The 19005-nt window shown below is 45.8% G+C and overlaps 1 protein-coding gene across 3 annotated transcripts in view; it reads right to left on the reverse strand.

Moving 5' to 3' along the window:
* SPEG (striated muscle enriched protein kinase) overlaps positions 1-19005 on the reverse strand; it is a 476968-nt gene that overhangs the window by 17959 nt on the left and 440004 nt on the right. For all 3 annotated transcript variants that reach the window (XM_073634316.1, XM_073634315.1, XM_073634317.1), the window contains 4 exons: positions 15013-15129; positions 7884-8051; positions 4592-4714; positions 968-1129 (listed from right to left, as the gene is read on the reverse strand). In XM_073634316.1, the coding sequence (XP_073490417.1) occupies positions 968-1129; positions 4592-4714; positions 7884-8051; positions 15013-15129 (570 nt within the window). The remainder of the gene's footprint in view (positions 1-967; positions 1130-4591; positions 4715-7883; positions 8052-15012; positions 15130-19005) is intronic.

Genomic DNA, 19005 nt, shown 5'->3' on the forward strand with positions numbered 1-19005 from the left:
TTCTCTCCGTGAGACGATTGCGGGTATCCCCACGGATATCGAGTCCGCGGGAATCCGACCCATGGAGCTCGCGGCGCACGCCTGCTATGCAAGCCCCGCAAAATCACGTAGTATAACGTGATTTTGCGCAGCGGAACCAACCTGCCGCAGTAAAACTGTCCGTAAGCGGTTAGTGACAGTATATTCTGACAGGGCTGCTGTTAGAAATCACGGGGGCCCCATACAGCCTACCTGACAAGACCACCTTCCTGGCAGAAAGTGACTGAGGACATAGATTTATCAGTCTCTTTCTCTACAGCCTCAGCTGCACAGATGAATGAATAGGAAGCACTCTGAGGCCTCCTGTTAATTCACAAACTGAATCGTAGTAAACACAGTTTACTATGCCTCAGTGATGAATGGACACAGGAGTGATTGGTATATATCACTGATTGTGTTCATACAGGAAGGGAAGGAGCCAGTAAATGACATCCCATTGTGTGCCCGCAGCAGCTGTCGGTGGGAGAGGAGGGAAGTCGGTAGCGCTGCAGGGGAAAGGGGCACATAGGGGGGCCAGACAGCAGACGGAAGTGGCCACATATGCTAGAACAAATCCCCTTGCAGTGCTGCAGAAGGGAGGGAGAAGCTGGTAGCACTGCAGTGGGAAACAGAAGAGTATCGTTGTGTCTACAATAAGACAGTACAGTCGGCCCTCCTGCTCAGCAGATGCCCCCCTTTTGAACTGATGGGGTCCGGGCCCAGTACAGGAGGGCTGGTTGTACTGCCTTATCAGCGGCCCTGTATTCTGATTTGCATAGCGTTACATATTTCCTGCAGTTGTGCCTCGCCTGCATTACAAGACTTTAATCTGCCATCAAAGGTATGCACATGCATTGTGTACTTTAAAACTTTAATAAAAACATTGAAACAGACAAAGGGAGCAATGATGCCCACTTGGCACAAACTGACAAAGACTTCTTCTGCTTACCGTCTCCATCTATGACAACGCTCTTGGAACAATTGCTGTAGGGTCCCTGGCCAGCTTTGTTCACACAGGCGACGCGGAACCTGACAGCACCGGACGGCAGCTCGGTGACATTGTAATAGCAATCGCTGATGCCGGAGCTGATCGCCTTCCACTCGCCTTCTTCTACAGAGATAACACACAACACAGATGTGGGATTAGGTATAAGGCATGAATGGGTGCTGTGACAAAGAACAGAACAACATTGGCTTGGAGCCCCCAATTCATAAAACGTTGTATTCTTTTCACTGAATGCAGGGTTTTCTGTGAATGGAGGAGGAGATGGGAGGAGCAAATTAACGTCTTGATCTTCCCTCCTCCCTTCACTAAATTGTATTGAGTGAAAAGAATATGAGATGTTATATGAATGGAGGATGTAGAGAGTGGACAACCCACATGTCCTTCACTGTATGCGCTATATGAGATCTGAAATTGTAAGTCTGCCCCCCCAGTAGCGGGAAAGCGCGTTCTCGCTCACAATTCCTTTGCACAATTTACACTCGTTTCCACATTTTCCAGCATTCAAGCGATTGGGCTGCCCTATGAACGTTTGTCGTGCCAAAGAAGCTCACGTAACAAATGTTGGCACTGACCCAGGCGTGTTTTTGCACTCACGTTCAGCTGCAATTTCTGCAAGTTTTGTCGCGTGACAATCGTGAGAAAATTGCACCGCGTTTTGGGGTGGCAGTAGGAAAACATGGCACCCAAATGCATGTTTCACGTTTTGCTGTGATTTTCACCCGATTTGGAAAAGCAGGGCAGAATTACACTGATTTGCCAGCGATTCCAAATCGCTTAAATGTGAATAGGGCCTTACTGTACTGTTGGGGGCTGAATAAAAGTAATAGTTTTTAGTAATGCAGAAGCCATTCAGACATGGGGCACACCTTATTAGAGTTGATTGATTGGTACGTAACAAATACAAGGCGTGTCTAAAAAGTTTGGTGAATAGTCCGATATCTCAACAGCATTATGGGCCAGGTGTGAGCGCATGCACATGGCTATCAAGAGACGCGTTGAGAAGCACCATGAAGGTCCATAAAGACATGGATGAGCGAGTTTGGGGTGGAGGAACTTGACTGGCCTGCACAGAGTCCTGACCTCAACCCGATAGAACACCTTTGTGATGAATTAGAGCGGAGACTGCGAGCCAGGCCTTCTCGTCCAACATCAGTGCCTGACCTCACAAATGCGCTTCTGGAAGAACGGTCAAACATTCCCATAGACGCATTCCTAAACCTTGTGGACGGCCTTCCCAGAAGAGTTGGAGCTGTTAGGGCTGCAAAGGGTGGGCCTAGGGTTGCCACTTTTTCTTCAAGCCAAACTCGAACACTTTAGTGGCGCACAGCATTTCTTTTTTTTTTAGCATACACTATAGGTTTGTAACAGACCTGGGACACCTTTGTGTGCTCCAAATTGAATAGTAATGCGGTGTGCATAGTGTCCCCTCACCCTCCTATCAGGCCCTGTACTGAGCTAGATTCCTGTCTGAATAATGTGTCCGGGTTTCAGGTAGACTGAAACCCGGACACATGATTTAAAACCCGAACTGTCCTGGTGAATCCCGGACAGGTGGCAACCCAGTATAATCCCCCCATGTCAGTCTGTCCCCAGTTTAATCCGCCCCAAGTCAGTCTGTCCCCCAGTATAATCCCCCCAAGTCAGTCTGTCCCCCAGTATAATTCCCAAACGTCAGTCTGCCCCCCCCAGTATAATCCCCCCATGTCAGTCTGTCCCCCAAGTCAATAATTCCCCCAAGTCAGTCTGTCCCCCAGTATAATCCCCCCAAGTCAGTCTGTCCCCCAGTATAATCCCCCCCCAAGTTAGTCTGTCCCCCAGTATAATCCCCCCAAGTCAGTCTGTCTCCCAGTATAATCCCTCCCAAGTCAGTCTGTCCCCCAGTATAATCCCCCCAAGTCAGTCTGTCTCCCAGTATAATCCCTCCCAAGTCAGTCTGTCCCCCAGTATAATCCCCTCAAGTCAGTCTGTCCCCCAGTATAATCCCTCCCAAATCAGTCTGCCCCCCAGTATAATCCCCCCACGTTAGTCTGTCCCCTGTTATAATCCCCCCAAGTCAGTCTGTCCCCCAGTATAATCCCCCCAAGTCAGTCTGTCCCCCAGTATAATCCCCCCAAGTCAGTCTGTCCCCCAGTATAATCCCCCCAAGTCAGTCTGTCCCCTAGTATAATACCCCACGTCAGTCTGTCCCCCAGTATAATCCCCTAAAGTCAGTCTGTCCCCCAGTATAATCCCCCCCAAGTCAGTCTTTCCCCCAGTATAATCCTCCTAATCAGTCTGTCCCCCAGTATAATCCCCCCACGTCAGTCTGTCCCCCAGTATAATCCCCCAAAGTCAGTCTTTCCCCCAGTATAATCCCCCCCCAAGTCAGTCTTTCCCCCAGTATAATCCTCCTAATCAGTCTGTCCCCCAGTATAATACCCCACGTCAGTCTGTCCCCCAGTATAATCTCCCCACGTCAGTCTGTACCCCAGTTAAAGCATCCCCCCCCCCACCAATAGAATTAAAAGCACTGGATGCCGACGGGAGGGGAGAGGAGTGTGGGAGGACTGGTGCTGTGGGGCTGCCACTGATGTGTCCGGGTTTCAGGTGAAACCTGGACACAGGATTTAAAACCCAGACTGTACAGGTGAATCCCGGACAGGTGGCAACCCTAGATGCCATTAAAGTTCATGTGCGTGTAAAGGCAGGTGTCCCAATACTTTTGACAATATAGTTATATGTGACAAAACAAACTAAATTATCATATACCATATCCACAATGCGTGCAAAGTAATAAAACATCCATGCAATAAAAAAAAAAAAAAAACTCAAAAAAGAGCATGTATATTATGTTATAATTACTTATAATATACATGTACTAGTTATTTAGTTTTATGTTTAATTACTTTGCACACATTGTGTATATGGTAGGTATATGATCATTTAAGTGTGTTTTTCACATATATTGGGCTAGCACCTTCCTTTATTTCAGTTTTAAGCTTAAATATATGTTTTTTTTTGGTTTGGTTTTGGTTTATCGCTTTAAAGAAAAAAAAAAAAAAGGACTGCTGCATAAATTTGCCCACCTTGCATGGCCCATAGACCTGAATCTTCCAGCAAGCCAGGTTTTCATGTTTATACAGAAGTATTCTTCTGCCGCGTACACACAACGTTTTGTTGGCAGAATATCTGAGAACCTGCTAGCAAACATTTGTGGGCGGAAAGTCTGACAGCAAATGTCCGATAGAGCATACACACGGTCGGACTTTCCGACTACAACCTCACATCCAACATTTCCCGTCGGAAAATCCGACCGTGTGTACGCGGCATTAGAGTAGGAGTACATTCAAATCAAGCCATTCATATCTACTGGCACATAAAAAAATAAATAAATAAATAAAAGCCGAGCCTAACAATGACACCAGCCGTGTCCATTACACAAACAGAATCTGTTGCGGTGTCTTTGTTGCCACGCCTCACATTGTTCAGTTGATAACCTCAGTCTTTGCTACACCGGTGTCTCCATTGAGTGTTTTGGTAACTGTGACTCCATGGAGACAAGTCACGCTAGACCAGGTCTGAGCTCACCTTTCATCTGACACTCCAGGATGAAGGTGCAGGGGGAACTGAGCTCCTTAGACTTCCACAGAACCAGCACCGTGTTTCTATATTTCTGGGGGATCTCCGGGGTCCCGGGGGCTTGTGGCATTCCTGAGAAAGAGGTTGCAAACAAAGAGAGATAGGAAAAAGTGAAAACCGCAGGCATAAAAAAAAAAAAAATAATAAAACACATACAACTGGACGTCTCTTAGGCGCCTTTCACGCGGCCATTCCCATCGGCAGAACCCAATCGGAACCTCCATTCTTCTCTATGGAGCGGTGGGTGTAAATGGACATAAAGTATAATAAGTGCAGCGCTAAGGTTGCAAAAAAAAAAGGAAGGTGATAAAGATATATGTAATATAAACATATAAGTGACATAATAGCATAGAATTATATGTGATACAAACATGTAAGTGACATAATAGCACAAACTCCAATCATAATAAATGTGAATAAATTATATAGTGTGCTAATGTAGTGACTGCACTACACCCAAAAGTCCACATTGAGCAGAATGATGAAATACAGTCCAATTAGGTTTGTGATCCAATGCACATGGGAAGAATTCCTGACATTACTGGGAACCTTGAAGTGAGGAAATAGAAGCAAACACCGCCACCGTGAAAGAGGGAGGAGGCTTACCGGACGGTATTTACTTGGCGGGGCGTATACCACCCAAGTCAACAAGGCTTGTTGGGTTCAAACCACCCAATGGGGGGACAGCAGGTCCTGGAACTCGGTCAGTCGGTCAACCTTAAACGGTCATTGGATGTTAACTGAAGGCTTCAGGAGTTTCAAGTGTAAATGGACATGTATCTTGTTTACACCCTCCGACATCCAATCCGATCCACCAAAAAGAGATGGATGAGGATCCGTTCCTCTTCCGTCTAGCGGATCGTATCAGATGGCAGTTGGGTGTAAATGGACAGGCGGTCCGTTTACATCTGACCCCCCCATAGAGGAGAGCGGGCTGTGTCTGTGTCTGTCTCTGCAGAAGCGGAACGCACACAGACCTATGGTCCGCCTGCTAAGTGGGGATCAGCGGACAGATCCCCTGCTTAGCAAGTGGATCGCAGTCCGCCACGTGTGAAAGTTGCCTTTTTTTTTTTGTTTTCCCAAATTTTTATTGTTTTCTGGATAATTTGTACAAACAAGAGGTCATAATACAGAATGTGTCAAATAACGCTTATATTGGAGGAATGGTGAATACAGTATGTGAGGTTCATCTGATAATAATAATTTGTACTCTTAAAGGGGTTATAAAGGTTTGTGTTTTTTCACCTTAATGCATCCTATGCATTACAGTGAAAAAACACATGGCAGTAACCGGCCCCCCAGCCCCCCCAGTTTTATTTACCTGAATCCCTTCATTCAGTCGGCAGGGATGCGCTGTCTCTCTCTCTCCACGGGGTCTCTGCTCTTGAATAGATTGATAGCAGCCAGAGGCGCCCGCTGCTGTCAATCAAATCCAATAAAGTGGGCGCCGGGGGGGTCGGGCCGAGTCCTGCATTCGGCCTCTATGGAAATGCTGGACTCGGGAGCGCGCCCCCAAGGTAATCCCCTCGGGGATGCGCTTCCCCTAGGGGGTAATCTGATGCGCCGCGAGAGCCGCCGGGGGACCCCAGAATAGCAGGTTTGGGGCCACTCTGTGCAAAAGGAGCTGCACAGTGGAGGTAAGTATGATATGCTTGTTATTTAAAAAAAAATTACCCTTACAATCACTTTAACATAATAGTAATTGTTAAGCATGGATGAACAATTGGACCATTTTACAGTTTAACAATTCCAGATTTCTTGTCAAAAACCCATTCTAACTGAGTAATTTAGAGTATTTTAGAGTATGATAAAGTATAATAAAATAATATATAAAATAGGAATAAAATAAAAACAAAAATATAAAAATAAAGAATAAAAAACAAAAAATGTAAAAATAAAAGGGAAGGAAATGTAATGAAAGGGACCTTAATCTTAATCGTAAGCAGCAGTTCAATCTAAAACTTGCCACAATCTAAGACTAACCTATCTAACCCTGTAAAGCAAAAATCGCTATACATACCTTTTCTGAAGCTGCTCCGATCCGGTCCCACACTGAGCTGTCAGCAGCGGCTTCTCTGTGTAGGCATCAGTGGCGTCCGGTGGTAATTTTTTTTTTTTGCCCCCCTCCCCCAGCAAAAAAAAAAATTACCACCGGCCACCACTGATGCCTACACAGAGAAGCCGCCGCTGACAGCTCAGCGTGGGACCGGACCAGAGCAGTTTCAGAAAAGGTATATATAGCGATATATAGCGATATATAGCAATATACAACCGGGTAGGTCGGTTAGTACACTTAACTACGGGCGGCTTCTCTGGCTCTCCTCCGCAGGCATCTCCTTCCCCTGCTCGGCAGCTTCCGTCTCCTCCCTCCTCCTCGGCGGTCAATCAGAAAGCTTCTCCTTTTGTCTTGCACCCGCGCTTCCTGATTGGCGGAGAGGCGATTCAGTGTTAGAATAGCAAATATTCATTCGCTATTCTAACACACCTGGGTGGGCTCCGAGGCGCAATGCTCTGCGTCTGGAGCCCACCCTATTTTGAAGCATTTTCCTCCACACTGCTGCTCACTGGATATTTTCTCTTTTTGGGACCATTCTCTGTAAACCCGAGAGATGGTTGTGCGTGAAAATCCCAGTAGATCAGCAGTTTTTGAAATAATCAGGACAGTCCATCAGGCACCAACAACCATGCCATGTTCAAAGTCACTTAAGTCCCTTTTCTTCCCCATTCTGATACTCGGTTTGAACTTCGGCAAGTCGTCTCCACCATGTCTAGATGCCTCAATGCTTTGAGTTGCTGCCATGTGATTGGCTAGTTAACAATTTGCATTACCATGCAACTGAACAGGTGTACCTAATAAAGTGGCCGGTGAGTGTATATGGCCAGCCTAAAGAGACCCTGTCTGGCTTCCTCACCCACTGTTCATCAGCAGCACTGAGTGTTTTTTTTATCTTATGAGTGAACAATCCGTGCTGTGGGAGAACAGTCAGCTTAGAGAGGGGTGGGGGCTCAGTGCTGGCTGTACTTCATCCCTACAGGAACACCCATAAATTGGGCTTCAGAACGGGGTGGAACTAAACCCAGCATAAGAGGTGCTTTTTAATAATAATTAGAATGGGTCCAAGTTCTTTATGCACTTTGGCCCCTGGGGGATGAAAAAAAAGTTTTTCTAAAACTGTTCTTCTAAAACTGTACTGTAGTAGTTGTAGTAGTAGTAGTAGTAGTAGTACTGTAGAATACATACGTGCAACAGACAAGCAGCAAGAACTGGTGGCATTGCCCAGAGCATTCGCCGCCACACATTCGTACAGCCCGGCCTCTTGCTGTCTGGCGTTCGTGATGGTGAGAACTTGGCGTCCATCGGGGCTTGATTTTATATTCACATGTCCTCCTGATTCCAAAACCATTTTATCTAAGGATAAAAATACAATCTGTCTCAGAAGGGTACGCTACGGAATATTACAAACATAGCAGACATTTTGACAACTGTACAACTTTAAAGTGGAACTAAAACCCTCCTATCGTTTTTAGCCAAGGAAGTTGCCATCTTGGCCTCTGTTTGATCTTCAACTGCCATGATGCTTTACATGTGATCAGTTATGACACCAGCCATTGGATGGTTTGACAGTTTGGTTGAAAGCACAGCCAATGTGACAGTTACATTCCCGGTATGTAACTGTTTTTTGAAGCTGATAAATCGATGGGTTTAGTTCCGCTTTAAGCGCTGTTTAGTTTTCTGTAACAATACATATATACACAGTGTGTGTGTGTGTGTGTATGAAAATAAATATATACTTTATATATTATTTCAGTGCATGTTTAACCACTTGACCTCCGGAAGATTTACTCCCCTTCATGACCAGGCCATTTTTTGTGATACGGCACTGCGTTACTTTAACCACTTCAGCCCCAGAAGGATTTGCCCCCCTAATGACCAGAGCATTTTTTTTACAGTTTGGCACTGCGCTGCTTTAACTGGTAATTACACAGTTGTGCGACGCTATACCCAAAGTTTACGCCCTTTTTTCCCACAAATAGAGCTTTCTTTTGGTGGCATTTGATCACTGCTGCGGTTTTTATTTTCTGCAATATTAGGCCCCTTTCACATGGGCGGTGCGAGCGCCGGCGATAAAACGGCACTATTTTTAGCGCCGCTTTATTATCGTTTTAGCGGCGCAATTCGGCCGCTAGCTGGGCGGGTTTAACCCCCGCTAGCGCCCGAAAAAGGGTTAAATTCGCCTGCAAAATGCTGCTGCAGTGCCGCTTTGCCGGTGGTACAGTCGCACTGCCCCATTGATTTCAATGGGCAGGAACGGTTTAGGAGCGGTGTATACACCGCTCCTTCACCGCTCCAAAGATGCTGCTTGCAGGAGTTTTTTAATGTCCTGCAAGTGCACCTCTCCAGTTTGAGAGCCCTCGGGGCTTTCACACTGGAGACACAGCAGCAGCTGTTTCAGGGCGCTTTGGAGGTGCTATTTTTAGTGCTGTAGTGCCTGCAAAGCGCCCCAGTGTGAAAGGGGTCTAAGCGAAAAAAGATCGTCAATTTTGAAAAAAAAAACAATATTTTTTACTTTCTGCTATAAAATATACCCAATAAAAAATTTTTAAAAAATCGAATTTCGTCATAAATTTAGGCCAATATGCATCCTGCTACATATTTTTGGTAAAAAAATCCCAATAATGTTGTTTTTTTTTTTGGGTCAGGGACGGGACGGAGGTCCCCACCCCACCCCCACCGTTGGTCAGCCAGTCAGGGCCCGCACTTACACAGTCCCGAGGGCAGCGGCGGCAGCTTCCCTCCGGGCTGCGGGCATTTCCTCCCTTGAACCCCCAGCGTCTCCTCCCTCCTCTTCCTGGCGGCCAATCAGATCTCATCTCCTTTCGGCCAATTGGGTTACGGGTCTCATGACCCGCTTCCTGATTGGCTGGGAGGAGGATCAGTGTGACAATAGCGAATATTCATTCTCTATTGTCAAACAACTGGGTGGGATCAGGGCGCAGTGCTCTGCACCTTGAGCCCACCCTTTTTTGGAGCCTATTAGAGCCTCTGGCTCTAATCACCTGCTTGAACCCCCCCCCCCATTGGAATCCATGCGTCTGGCACCGTGCGTCTGGCACCCTGTATGTAGATCAGGGGGCCGGACGCATGGACAGGGGGGGCAGCACCCGTGCGCCCCTGATGGACGTGCCACCACTGGTGTGTCATTTCCAGGGCTGCTGTTTTTAGAAATCACGGGGGCCCCATACAGCCTACCCACACCCCCCCAGCCGGACCTCAGCAGGTGCATGGACCCCCTTTTTGAACTAATGGGCCCTGGGCCCAGTACGGGAGGGCTGGCTGTACTGCCTTATCAGTGACCCTGGTCATCTCTGAGCCACTATCTCAGTCCAGAAGTAGATGGTGACCCCAGGTGATGGCTGAACAAGGATGGCTCTGTCCTTCTGGAGACAGACCGTGCACCAAGAACAAAACCTCCCTTGCACAGATGTGGTTCTTAGAAGTGAAAAGAACTTTCCTCTTGGCTTAACCTTTTGGATAGAGCGCGCATCCGTTAAGCTGCCCTCTCAGACTGTGGGTATCCTTAAAGAGGAGCTCCAGGCTCCTTCAGAAAAAATTTAAAGTCAGCAGTTACCAATACTGTAGCTGCTGACTTTTCATATTAGGTGACTTACCTGTCCAGGAATCCAGCAGTGTCCTCTCCTGAGCCGATTTTTCAAAGGGAAACCGGCAGAGAAGCCTAGCGGCTTCACAGGCGATTCTCTACTGTGCATGCGTGAAGCGCACTGTGCTTTGTGAATGGGCCAGCTGCGGGGGAAAGAGGGGAGGGCTGCAGCAAACTGAGCCGGGAGGGTGCCTGCCAAAATCAGGTACCCCCCCCCCCCCCCAAAAGGTGCCAAATGTGGCAGTGGAGGGGAGGCAGACAAGCAGAGCTTCCCTTTTGGGTGGAGCTCCGCTTTAAGCAAACTGCAAAACAACAAAAGAGAGGGCGCACCAACCTAGTGCATTACCATAAATACATTTTATTAAAAAATATAAAATAACAAGTACTCACAAACACATATGATGCACAAGCATATCCGGAGATGCAGATGAGTCTGCCTCTGAATCACCATAGGGAAGACCTCATGGCCTCTAATAATTGCTAACGCATTTCAAGGGTCAAGCTCTGAAGAAGAGCTGGGTGAGAAATATATAAAAGCAAGTCATCTGCGAATGTAGTGCTTTTAACTTTAGCACTCTCAGTGTACAGCGTAGATCAATTGAGTTTGGCTCCTCTATAGGCAGAGGAGTCAGGGTTAATTTGTTTGTGCTTAGCTGTGCAGAGCTCTAAGGGCTGGGTCTCTGTTACCTCGCCCTGGCTTCTAGAACTGGCTGGATAGTTCTGTAACTTAGAGGGTGGAGGAACAGAGACTAAAGCCTGAATATTTATGGAGTTTCCACCAATCCCTGGGGAGGTAAGGCCCAGAAGGTGGGGAAATAGGCCATAAATGTTCCGGAGCCTAACAGTGAGGGAGCAGAGTCCAGGGTCCAGTTGCCGGGAGGGGACGTCTGTGCTGGGGGGGCCCGCCACTGATCCTAGGAGTGGAGAGCATTGTAGATGTTAATACCTAACAGCCAGAAAATACATTTTTCTATAACATAGTGATGCATATTAAAATCTCACAGTAACCTGCTACCCAAATTATGCTAAGAACACCAACAACAATGACGTCATCTGAACCGGTCGCCAGTAGTGCGCATGCGTCAGTCCCCGGGCATGTGTTGGAGGCAAACAAACGGGGAATCTCCGAGAACATGATGGGGATAAGGCTAATGACACCCTAAAAGGAGGACAGTCAAATGTAGTGCCCCCCTGGCTGTACCTCCAATCACCACAGCCCAAGTCCAGGACCAAGGATGACCCCAGCCCCAGATGACGCTGTGGCACTGGGCGGCCGCACATCCATGATAAACAGCCCTCCACCACCAACGCATTCCAGGTCCCTTTGCTCTGATGGTTTTGGGCTCTTGCACCAGCCAGCAAGGTGATGACCAACACTAACTGCAATATTGTTGAATGCCTATTGTTACTATATATTGTGAAGATTTATTATATATCCTTAGCCACTTAGAATACTTACGTAAAGCTCCCGAAGAAGCGCAACGACGCGAAACATGTAGAGCCTGAACAATTTACATCAACTTCCACCAAGCCCACCTGGATAGCGGCAGCCGTACTCCATTGGCACATATACCATGGACTTGGATGGGGACTTTATTGGTCTTCTTGTTGGTGTTCTTAGCATAACTTGGGTAGCGGGTTACTGCGAGGTTTTAATATACATCACTATGTTTTAAAGAAATTGTAATAAAATATATTTTTCAAGAAATTGGTGTACTTTGGTGCCCATAAAGTCCACAGGGTCCACAAAATTTTTTATTTTTTTATTTTAATATGACACTTTGGTCCATAAGGTCTAGTAAGTTTAGCAAGGATTGGACCAATTTTGTAGCCCCATCCATAGAATTTGCTGTTATTGTACAGCTGCTTTTTTGCTTTGTGTGAGAAGCTACAAAGGTATTCACGAGCACCGCTGCTTCCCGCTGTATTGTACTCATTTTATGTAATTAATTGCTTGTCGCTACATTTAACTAATACCAAGGCCGCTTTTATTTTACTGCATGTAGCTATATGTAGCTATAATTGTAAATATACCAGGGCTGATTGTGTTTTATTGCATGTAGCGGTATTGTGATCGTATAAAGGCTGTCTGCATTTTATTGCTTGTGGCTTGCTTCATTCCACATGACTGAGCAGCAGAGTATATTGAGGCTTTGTTGAAGACATTAATAATGCAGAGCGGCTTCTGCCTGTAGAACGGGATCCAAGCTCTAAATATTGTATGTTACACATATTATCACGGATGTCTGCAATCATTAAGGGCTATACCTTACCACTGCGATGCCTGAAGCTATAGCAGAAATAACACCCTGCTTAACGGTGAAGTGTACTAATGGTTATTTATATTATCATGGGGTGCAACATGGAGGTCACCATTGACATACTGTGCCATTAGAGGTGTATCTGGGCTTTTAGCATGAGATCCTCTCTCCCTCCTTTCACCTGTACTGTAAAACCTCGTACACACGATCGGATTGTTGGCCAACAAAACCGTGGACTTTTTGTCCGAAGGGCGTTGGCCCGAACTTGTCTTGCATACAAACGGCAAGGAATTGTTGGCCAACAAATACGAACTTACTGATGTACTACATTGTTTTTCAGCTCTTTAGCGCCACCCTTTGGGCTCCTTCTGCTAATTTCGTGTTAGTAGAAGTTTGGTGAGTGTTGATTCGCGCTTTCATTTCGAACTTTGTACATCGCACTTTTCATTTTGTGCTTTTCAGTTTGTTTCTGAACGGCCGTTCGTCAACCAGCCATGTTGCGGAATCGGAGGAGATAACGTGTTATTTATTATTGGCCTTGGAGTTATTGCTTTGACATTACTTTTTGGGTTGAATAATAATGATTGGATTTGTTATATTTTCTATATTTTTGGATGCATAGAATGCACTTTTTGGTTAAGTTCTATTGGCAGATAGCATGTCTAATTTTATTTAATTCCTTTTTTTAATGCACAATAAAAAATTTGTGTAGAATAATACTTGGCTTTGTGTTTTACTTCAAATGATAGTTTGGGAGTAGGCAGTTACATTTTATAAAATACAATGTAAAATTGACAAGGGACACCAACATAGTTGTATCTTTGATCTTAAAAACGATGGGATAATGGTGTTGTGGTTTCTTGCCCAAATTAAAAAAAAAAAAAAAAAAAAAAAGCATAATAATATTATTCTTGATATCACTAGAAAAAAAAAAGCCTTTGAAAATTAATTTGCAATAACTCCATCAGTATCACCAGCAAAGCATCTTCATTATTATTCCATTAAAGAAGAAGAGAATTGTGTGCTGCATTTGGAGATCTCATAATTTGCCGCGTCACGAATGTTAATTCTCCATTACGAACGCTAGTTTACAAGACCGACCGCTTCTGCTTCCGAGCATGCGAGTTTGTACTTTGGACTTTTGTCCGACGGACTTGTGTACAAGGGGTTGATTTACTAAAGGCTAATAGAGTGTGCACTTTGCAAAGTGCAGTTGCTCCACAGCTTAGTAAATGAGGCAAAGCTTTACTATGCAAAGAATATCCAAACACGTGCAAGGTAATAAAAAAAAATGCATTTTTGCTTGCACATTATTGGATGGTTGAAATCTGTGGAGCCTCTACTCATTTACTAAGTTCTGGAGCAACTGATGGATTTTACTTCCTTTCTTACCCTGAAAAGTAAAAGCATAGGGGGAGATTCACTAATACTGGAGCACTCAGAATCTGGTGCAGCTGTGCATAGAAACCAATCAGCTTCCAGGTTTTATTGTCAAAGCTTAATTGAACAAGCTGACAAGCTGTGCTCCAGTTTTAGTAAATCTCCCCCATAGTATGCTAGGATGCATTGCATCCTAGCACATTATATGACACTGCAAACGAAGCCCGCGCCGTCCCCGCTGCAGGCCATATCCATGCTTGCCCCTCTTTATTCCGGGGCCGCAGACTCTATGACTGGCTGGGGCCGCGTGACGTCACTCCTGCGCATGCGCGCATCAGCCTCCAGACATGGCACTCGCTCGTGAAAAAATGAACCGGGGGGGCGTTTCTTCACAGCGCATGCACCGATGACATCATCGGCACACTATACAGTAATTATCTTCTAAACGGCGCATGTTTAGGAGATATTTATAGTACCTATAGGTAAGCCTTATTATAGGCCCACTTATAGGTACAACTTGCAAAGGGAGGTTTACAACCCCTTTAAGTAAATCCCCCCAATGTGTCATCTCTGGCCCTCTCTGCATCTCCCTGATGGACCATGTGTGTTCAGCTTTTCCATTGTTTTTTATTGTGCTAGTTCAAACCTGTGTGCTGCATTGCCAAGAGCTGGGTAGAAAAATGCAGGTGCATTTTGTAGTCCCTTTGTGTTCAATGGCAGCATATAAAAATGCATGTAATGTGTTTTAGAGCATTTTTAGTGCAAGCCCCTATCATAGCACTCTCAACTTTGTTCAACATTTCATTGCCGGACAGACCCCAACAAAATAGGGCAGAACACATGAAAACTCAAATAAACACAAATGAAAAAGCAAATTAAAAACATGCGAAAGATTCATAGCAATGCACACAGAAAGGTGAGAACCCGGCCTAAATGATCTTAGAAGTGGTAGATGTACAGAGCAATAAATCGCTTGCTTACAATTCAGACTATGATGACATCAAAGCATATGTAATATGTTCCGACTGTGTGCTGCATTAAACATCCCCAGTAACATTTGCTGAGTTACCTTTCTTCCACATGATGCGGGGTGCAGGGCTGCCAGCAGGAAGGCAGGAAAGGGTTACCGAATCCCCATCTAGAATCACTGTATCCTTCAACTTGATGTGGAAAACCGGAGGGAAATCTGCACAAAAACACCAAAAATACTAAGAATTACCAAGTCACCAGACCACTCATTATATCAAATATCTTCCCAGACCCTTGTACTGTTCATTTTTTGATAGATCTATAGCAGAATTTAAAAAATATGGAAAGTCTTGAGGCACCCCATTCTAAAATATAAAAACTGTTCTAATAGTTTTACATAATGCAGCAACATCCACACATGTAGGACACCCGACGTTAGAAGTGATTTATTCTTTCAAATCCAATACACTTTTGCAAACTGGTACTGACTAGCAGTGGCGGCTGGTGGGTTTTTCTTTTGGGGGGGGGGGCGCAAACAAGCGACACTGACAGCCCCGGGCAGCCCCGGCGGCGTGGCACTGACACACACCCCCCTCCGGGAGGCCAGCAGCGTGGAACTGACAAACCCCCCCCCAGGTGGCCAGCAGTCAGGCACCTACCCGATCTAGGGCTGGCGGGCTGTGGTGTCCTCTCCTCCTCTCCCGGTGTTCGCCCCCCCCCCCCCCCCCCCGCTTCCTCCGCCGTGTGTCTCCTCTCTGTTCCTCCTAAGCGCTAGGCATCCAATAGGTTCTCCTGACGCTTTGGCCAATCGGGAAACAAGTCTCACGACCTGCCTCCTGATTGACGGGGAGGAACTTTAGTGTGAAAATAGCGAAGATTAATTTGCTGTTGTCACACAACTGGGTGGGATCGGGGCCCACCCTTTTTTGAAGCCTATTAGAGCCTTTGGCTCTAATTAGGTGCTTCAACCCCCCTCCCCCCATTGAAATTCATGGTCCGGCTCCCTGATATGTAGATAGGGGGGGTGGCACCCATGCACTCTCTATGGACAGGCCGCCACTGCTGAGTAGTATTCCAACGTTTCTCTTCTCCCTCAGTTTTTCTCCATCACTCAGCTAATGTGACTTCAGCGCTGATGGAGAGGGGCAGGGGAAGGTCAAACAAGAATGTTATGCAGGTCACAGACATCCTCCTTATCAACTGATTATGCCAATTATTATTAGGACGCTGGCAGCTAGAAGGTTGTAATAGTGCACAATGAAAACCTGTGGCTTTGCATAACTAGAAGGCAGGCTTCATCCACATGCCGGTTTGTATACTGTTTTGGGCAATTTTTAGGCATTTTGCCAAGGCACACCTGAAGAAACCTCAAGGCACCCTGGTTGAAAAAGGCTGATCTACTGTATCGGATACTTTACCATCAGATTGTAATGTGCATGGCCAGAAATACTGGAACCATGGAAGAAAACTTGGCATGAAAAAAGCTCAGCACTCCATATAAGACATACCTCTTTATTTACTGAAACAGCAATCACTCAAGCACGATTTGGGGTTTTCTGTGTGTACCCCCAAAATGTGCAGGGGCAAGAAGGTCTAAACATGCCTAAACACGTGTGTGACTGAACTCTGCAATACTATACATTAGTAATAAACATTATGAGGGAACGCAAGCCCTCTTTGTCAAGTCAGGTGATGTGTGCCCAAGGAACATGCGTTGGTGATTGCTGTTTGCAGTAAAATGAGCTACACTTAATGGAGTACTGTGTTTTCTTCATTCTGAATCTAACAGCGCCATCAATAGCCATAAACCCCGTTGGGGGTGAGGGGTTTGGCCAATTTTTGGCCAATATTAGCTCCATTATTAGCCCCGTCAGTTACACCCAGATCAACCAAATCTTCCTGGTGGATATTTGTTGGCTGAACAGCATCTGCATCCAATCGGATGGAGGCACCGTTTGGGTATTGGGACAGCCGGTGCCACAAGAGACAGGGATTCATCAATCTTCATGGGTGGAGGAATCTGTTAAGCTGGCCATAGATGGGTAGAGTTTCGGGTGGCTTTCATTTGGTAGTTCATTTGTTCCCAAATCAAATATTAAAAGCAAATTAAATCTTTCTAATGACACTTTAATCCTTCCAGAATTCCATCCATCTATGACCAGCTTTGGATTTCTTTTGTTCGGCCCTCATGCAAACAAAAGAAATCTATACAGTGGTGAAAATAATGATTTGATCCCCTGCAGATTTTGTAAGTTTGCCCGCTTACAAAGAAATGGAGGGTCTATCATTTTTATCATAGGTGTATTTTAAATGATAGAGACAGAATATCATTCGAAAATCCAGAAAAAACACAAGATACAAATGTTACGAATTAAGTTGCAGTTCAGTGAGTAAAATAAGTATTTGATCTCCAAGAAAAACACGACTTAGTACTTGGTGGAGAAACCCTTGTTGGCAAGCACAGAGGTAAGACTTTTCTTGTAGTTAGTGACCAGGTTTGCACACATCTCAGGAGGGACATTTTTGGCCCAAATCTTCTCTAAATCCTTAAGGTTTCTTGGTTGTCGCTTGGCAACCCGAAGCTTCAGCTCCCTCCATAAATTTTCTGTAGGATTAAGGTCTGGACACTGGCTATGCCACTCAATGGCCTTAATATGCTTCTTCTTGAGCCACTCCTTTGTTGCCTTGGTGGTATGTTTTGGGTCATTGTCATGCTGGAAGACTCATCCATGACCCATCTTCAGTGTTCTGGCTGCGGGAAGAAGGTTCTCATCCAAGATTCTACAATACATGGACCCATCCATTGGCCTTTCAATGCAGCAAAGTCAGCCTGTACCTTTAGCAGAGAAACAGCCCCAAAGTATAATGTTTCCACCTCCGTGCTTGACTGTAGGGATGGTGTTCTTAGGGTCATAGTCAGCATTTTTCTTCCTCCAAACACGGCGAGCCCCCCTCCTCAAGATGGCACATGTACAGTCATGCCAGTGAACATCTAAAATGATTCAGAGAGGGATAGGGAGAAAGTGCTGTGGTCAGATGAGACCAAAATTGAGCTCTTTGGCAATAACTCGACTCGCCGTGTTTGGAGGAAGAAAAATGCTGACTATGACCCTAAGAACACAATCTGTACAGTCAAGCACAAAGGTGGAAATATTATGCTTTGGGGCAGTTTCTCTGCTAAAGGTACAGGCCAACTTTGCCTCATTGAGGGGATAATGGATAAGGCCATGTATTGTAAAATCTTGAATGAGAACCTTCTTCCCTCTGAAGATGGGTCATGGATGGGTCTTTCAGCATGACAATGACCCAAAACATACTGCCAAGGCAACAAAGGAGTGTCTCAAGAAGACCCACATTAAGGTCATTAAGTGGCCTAGTCAGTCTCCAGACCTTAATCCTATAATAATTTATGGAGGGAGAAAACACGATTTGCAAAGAGACAACCAAGAAACCTTAAAGAGGAGTTCCACCCAGGGGGTCCATTAAAAAAAAAAAAAATTAAAAGTCAGCAGCTACAAATACTGCAGCTGCTGACTTTTAATTGGACACTTACCTGTCCCTGGGTCCAGCGATGCGGGGGATCGAAGCCCCGCTCGTCCCCCGCCTCCGCTCGTCGGCACCGGCATTTCAACTGTGGGCGCCGGGCTGTGGCTTCACAGCCTGGCACCCACTGCGCATGCGCGAGCGGCGCCGCGCGCCGTGATTGGCCGCTCAATCACCTGGGACCTGTAATGGGTCCCAGATGATTGACAGGAGGGAGGAAGCAGAGCGGAGCCCTTCCTGTGCCGAGGGGGAAGTGATGTCCCCAGCCCAGGCAAAGGGAGAGGCAGACTACGAGGGACCACCTAGCAACAGGCATTTAGAGGTAAGTAAAAAAAAAAAATATCCAAATGTTTTTTTGTTTTTTTCTTTAGAATTTTTCAGGTATTTTTGTTTTTTTGGGTGGAACCCCACTTTAATGATTCAGAGAAGATTTGTAAAGAAGAGTGGACAAAAATCCCTCCTGAGATGTGTGCAAACCTGGTCACCAAATACAAGAAACGTCTGACCTCTGTGCTTGCCAACAAGGCGTTCTCCACCAAGTACTAAGTCA

This window comes from Aquarana catesbeiana, linkage group LG06 (genome assembly GCF_042186555.1).
Source record: "Aquarana catesbeiana isolate 2022-GZ linkage group LG06, ASM4218655v1, whole genome shotgun sequence".
Lineage (NCBI taxonomy): Eukaryota > Metazoa > Chordata > Amphibia > Anura > Ranidae > Aquarana > Aquarana catesbeiana.